This window comes from Octopus bimaculoides, chromosome 11 (genome assembly GCF_001194135.2).
Source record: "Octopus bimaculoides isolate UCB-OBI-ISO-001 chromosome 11, ASM119413v2, whole genome shotgun sequence".
Classification (NCBI taxonomy): domain Eukaryota; kingdom Metazoa; phylum Mollusca; class Cephalopoda; order Octopoda; family Octopodidae; genus Octopus; species Octopus bimaculoides.
In genome coordinates, this window is record NC_068991.1 from 21659996 (window position 1) to 21665381 (window position 5386).

Genomic DNA, 5386 nt, shown 5'->3' on the forward strand with positions numbered 1-5386 from the left:
ACGATGGGCTTCTTCCAGTTTCCGTCTACCAAATCCACTCACAAGGCTTTGGTCGGCCCAAGGCTATAGTAGAAGACACTTGCCCAAGGTGCCATGCGGTGGGACTGAACCCGGGACCATGTGGTTGGTAAGCAAGCTACTTACCACACTGCCACTCCTGCACCTAACTTAAAGAATTAATTTGATTTTCATTTTTTCAATTATTAGATGAAACCCAGCCAGACAAAAACTTCGGTCTATGTGAAAAAAAAATTTGTTTTAATGATGGAGTTTGCTTGAAAAACGAGTTTGGAGTAAAATACTGTGTTTGTCCAAGAGGTATGTAAACCAGTTTGTGGTTATTGTTGTGTTTGCATCCCAAATTAGCCCAGAACATTCATTTTACATGTTTTTCTCCACAGTTAGAAAAATACATTATTGAGAACACTGCTTACAGCAGGATGCTTTTCCTGTCACTTGCACTTACTTTTTTTTCCAAGAGATCTCTTTTTCTGAATGATTTTGAAGGTGCAAAGTGAATAAAAATGTAAGCTTACACATATATACATATTCACACACATACAAACATACACACACATAATGTGAATATGATGGGTTTCTTTCAATTATCACCTATCAAATCCACTCTTAAGGCTTTGGTCAGCCCAAGGCTACCATAGAAGACACTTTCCCAAGATGTAATACAGTGGTACTGAACCTGAAGTCAAGTGGTTGGATAGCAAATGAGGACTATATTGTGGACAAGAATGGACCATGGTAATCTGAGTCAATTCTAATTCAGAGCTGCTATAACCTCCAAGATGGGTTGGAAGATCAAATTTTGCTCCTATATTTCATTTTTTGACTTGGTTTCTATGGCTGGATACCATTTTACAGTAAGTACCTGGTGTATTACCTATTACCAACACCAGAGAGGCTGTCATGTCTAAAGACTTCTTTTGACTCTATATTGTCTCTGCTTGTTCACTAACCGTTTTGCAGAATGTACTGGGCACATTTTATCTATGTGCCAACACAGGGACCATGCGGGTTGAATTTTGTTACAGTAACTGTTTTGTTCCCATTTGCATGTTCAGCTGTTCTATTTTGAATATTTGTGTTCCCTTTGAAGATGATCAGTGAACAGCCTGCACTAGTGGTGCATAGCTTAGTAGTTTTGGGGGAAATATTTAAGCTCCAAGCAACACTAGTATAATCCATGTTAGGTCAAATACATCATTTTTATATTAGAGTATTCCCAGATTTTAGAATAGATACACCACATCTCTGCATGTTGTAAGAAGCAACTAAATGGATTGGAAAACAGGACATCCAGTTGTAAAACACTGCTTTGATAAAAAATTATCCAACACATACCAGCATAGAAGAATGGATATAAAATATTGATGCTGACAATGGTGTTCCTTTGCACTGACCAAATATGGTGCTTGTGAGTTCCACAAGTTTGTGATTTCTTCAATGTATTTTGCAAATATTGCAGAAATTTGTAGCATTTTGGTTGCACATGCATGCGTGTGTGCATGTATGTATGCATGCAGGGTGTGTTTATGTAGCTGAGTAACATTACTGGCAATTAAGAAGAAGGTGGATTTGGTAAATATTGTATAAAAATGTTCATTCTGATTTTAGGTAGTCTGAGATAGCTGAGTAACAATCCCTCTTATTTTAAATTCACAAGGTGCAGGCATCCAACAACAGGTGTTTTACCCAATGATGGCAACAGCCCTATTTTTAATAGTTACTTTGTATTTCTGTTTCTTATATTTCTTTAAGGTTTTAAAGGACCATTGTGCAAAACTAACATTGATGATTGCACACCAAACCGATGCCAAGGCAATGGAACCTGCATTGACCAAATTGATAATTTTCATTGCCGCTGTCCAAGCTGGTTAACAGGGCAACTCTGTGGTAAGTCTTTGTTTAATTTCAGAAAGACACAAAAGCTGTAATTGATTGCTTTTAAGTTTTCTAAAAGTAATTTTTTAATTCTCTGTTCAAAACCTATCCTTAGCCAGTTCTATTCACTAACACACCATTAAAACCCCATCATACTATTCTATTTATGATCATACCACGATACCCTTATCATACCATTCTATTCACTATCATATTACTCACATATATGCATACAAACATACGAGCTGACAGTATCGTTAGCACGTCGGACAAAATGCTTTGCAGTATCTCATCCATCTATACGTTCTGAGTTCAAATTCTGCCGAGGTCGACTTTGCCTTTCATCCTTTCGGGGTCGATAAATTAAGTACCAGTTACGCACTGGAGGTCAATGTAATCGACTTAATCCCTTTGTCTGTCCTTGTTTATCCCCTCTATGGTTAGCCTCCTGTGGGCAATAAAGAAATATACATATATACATACATACATACATAAACACATAAGCACACACACTCTCTCACCACCATAGATCAAATTGACTAGGACTTTAAGTTTTGCCTATTAGCTTGTTCAACGGTTGAAAAAGCTGCTTGACAAAACTCAGTCTTCACAAAAAAATTTAGCATAGTCATACCATCAGTGAATGCTCAATTGTTATCCTTAAAACTGTCTTAAAATAATAACATTAACATTTACATCATAGAATCACTGCATGTTATGGTTTAACCTTTCACCAGTCCAAAGTATTTTCATAAGTTTGTCCACAACATCCACGCATATATTTAGACTTTTAATTAGCCCTTGCTTCATATTTTCTGAGTAATATAAAGCTTTCCATTCATAAGTCCCAAATTATTCTGTTTGTTGAAAAAAAAAACAAAAAGAAATGTGTATTATGTGTGATACATGGACATCAGTGAAATATGTCCTATGTGATACACATGACAGGCAAAGAGTTAATATCAGAAATAGACTGTTACTGACAAGCCATTCATGCAGTCCCAGATCTTACAGTTAAACAATTTGAGGTGTTTGTGTACTGCTCCAGTAGTTCCAAGTGGGTGAAAATTTATGTCATTATAGTTTAGTAATGTAGTGACTTCACTCTCACAGTGTGCACCATAAAAATTCAAGGTGGCAAAACTGCCAGAGTTATCTGAGCATCAGGTGGAATACCTTGTGATATTTATTCTGTCTCTTTGTATTCTGAGTTCAAATCCTGCTGTCACCTACTTATAGATAATGGACTTAATTTGTTACACTGTTTTAACACTACTGCTTGACACCTTTGGTACCTTTAGTGGCAGAATGAGATAACTGTGCATGGCTGTTTGAATGCTGACAATTTGGCATGGCTGACTGAACATTCAATGTTTTGGCAACAGTACTTTTTGGTACTGGAGACAAACATACAGAGAGAGAGAGGGGAGGAGGGAAAGAGACAGAAGTAGAGAGAGAGAGAGAGAGAGAGAGAGAAACATTAAAATGTCTAATGTCAAATAAATTGGCATTGAATCAATGATGCCAAAATGACTCATACCACTTTAGTGGGGCCTGCTTTGCTGCGTCTAAGTCAGGTCTTCAGTTTGAAAATACATTCCTCCCCTCCCTGCCATCAGTCTCAGCGGCCTTATAAAGGGTCACGAGCACTGCCCTCCCTCTTGACGAAATGATAAAACAAAGTTTGATCTTATTCTTATCCTTCAATTATGCAGTTATTTCAACATTCTTTTTCATATTCTGGTATTTTCATTTGATTACAAGAAACCAAAATTGGTCCCAAACCACTGATCGATGGAGTGGCCTCAACTGGTATTGATGGCAGTACCTTGGCAGTTCTTCTGTTGCTCTTCTATGGTATAGCTTTCATCATCATAATCATTGCTTGCATATGGACACGCAAAGAACGGAGACATCCAAGAGACTTCTGTTTCGAAATCCCTCTCAATAAATATTACAACATATCTGATTTAATGTAATAATAATAACAATAATAATAAATACATAATTTCTTATCCATGTTTTCTTTTCACCAGACCGAACTTCAACTCTGTGAGTGAAAGGATTTTGATATAGGTATGAAGATCTTTACAGTCTATCAGAATCAAGGAGCTCTCGCAATATGATAATGAGAGCTATACAGAGACAGACAGAGAGTTAGCTGTCTGTCTTGCTCACTTCACCTCTATTCCAAGATAGCTCTGTTGTATGTGTTAGATGTGATGTGTGCATGCGAAAGTTTCCCTATGGCTAGTTACACTTAATATCTTAGTTTTCAACTATTTTTGTTTAAAGAACTACTTTTGATCTTGTAAAATCACTAATACCACACCAAGTGAAGCTGTTTTCCCCTTACACCATCTATATTAATCTTTATTGTAAAGCAAAGATAAAGGTTATTTAAAGCCCAAGAATGTGCAACAATCTCTTTTGAGAGCCACTGGCTTAGATAGATAGATACACAAACAAGCACACAGGCAGGCAGACAAATAGATAGATTAACTGGAAAAGTAAATTCACCCATATAATCAGATTCATCACCATCATTTTAGCATCCATCTTACCATGCTTGCAAGAGTTAGATGGAATTTGTTGAGACAGCTTTTCTATGATGACCATATGCTCACCTGTTTCCAAGCAAGGAAATGTTTCCCATGGCCAAATATTGTTTTCCAAAGGAGCCTGGAAATGAACAACATTGTTTCTATGATGGTCATGTTCATTTACAACCATCACATATCAAGACAAAAATACACATACATATATACAAGGGGTGCTGAAAAGTTTCTGGTTTTGGGCAAAAGAGAATATAGGAGGATCAGTTAAGTATGATTTTATTCAATATATTCCCTTCTCAGATACACACACTTATTGCAGTGGTCCTTCAGTTTCTCTAAGACCTGTAAAAGAACTCAACCAGGCCTTTTGCAATGCACTTAAGGCCAGGAACTTTTCAGCACCTTCTCATATATACATTTCTCTTGTGTATACAGTTAAATGTACAACTGGTACTGGTGAGTTTAGAGCTCCATATAGATTATCATCATCCAGTCTGCTTCCAGTAAAGTTCTATGGTTACTGCTATACTTAGTGATGTTACTAGTTATGATATGCAGTAATGCCTTGATATACAAGTTAATTTGTTCCCAGTGACTGCTCGTAAAGCAAAAACTCATAAAGCAGAGCAATAATCTCCCATAGTAACAATGTTACAAATCGTAATGCGTTCCTAGAAAAATATTCTACCTATAAAAATTCATAATACTCGTAAATAAATGGCAATAAAACAACAGTAGAACAAAAAGAATATTTTATGTAAAGTAAAAAAAGAATGTCAAGATCATTTATAATAAAAAATTATTATTATTATAATTGTTTTCTGAATCACTTTCACTCACACTAGACTCACACACACCATCATTTGTAGATGTGATTACCGATTCACAAGCACTCATAGACAGACTGCCATGCCTAGCAGAGCTGCACAAAC

The 5386-nt window shown here is 36.4% G+C and overlaps 1 protein-coding gene across 1 annotated transcript in view; it reads left to right on the plus strand.

Annotated features, from left to right (window-relative positions):
- The window catches only part of LOC106878227 (neurogenic locus notch homolog protein 2), a 61347-nt gene extending 57436 nt beyond the window's left edge, over window positions 1-3911 (plus strand). The window contains exons 20-22 of the mRNA XM_052971673.1: window positions 208-318; window positions 1774-1908; window positions 3661-3911. Coding sequence (XP_052827633.1) covers window positions 208-318; window positions 1774-1908; window positions 3661-3875 — 461 coding nt within the window. The 3' untranslated portion in view covers window positions 3876-3911. The remainder of the gene's footprint in view (window positions 1-207; window positions 319-1773; window positions 1909-3660) is intronic.
- The last annotated feature ends 1475 nt before the right edge of the window (window positions 3912-5386 follow it).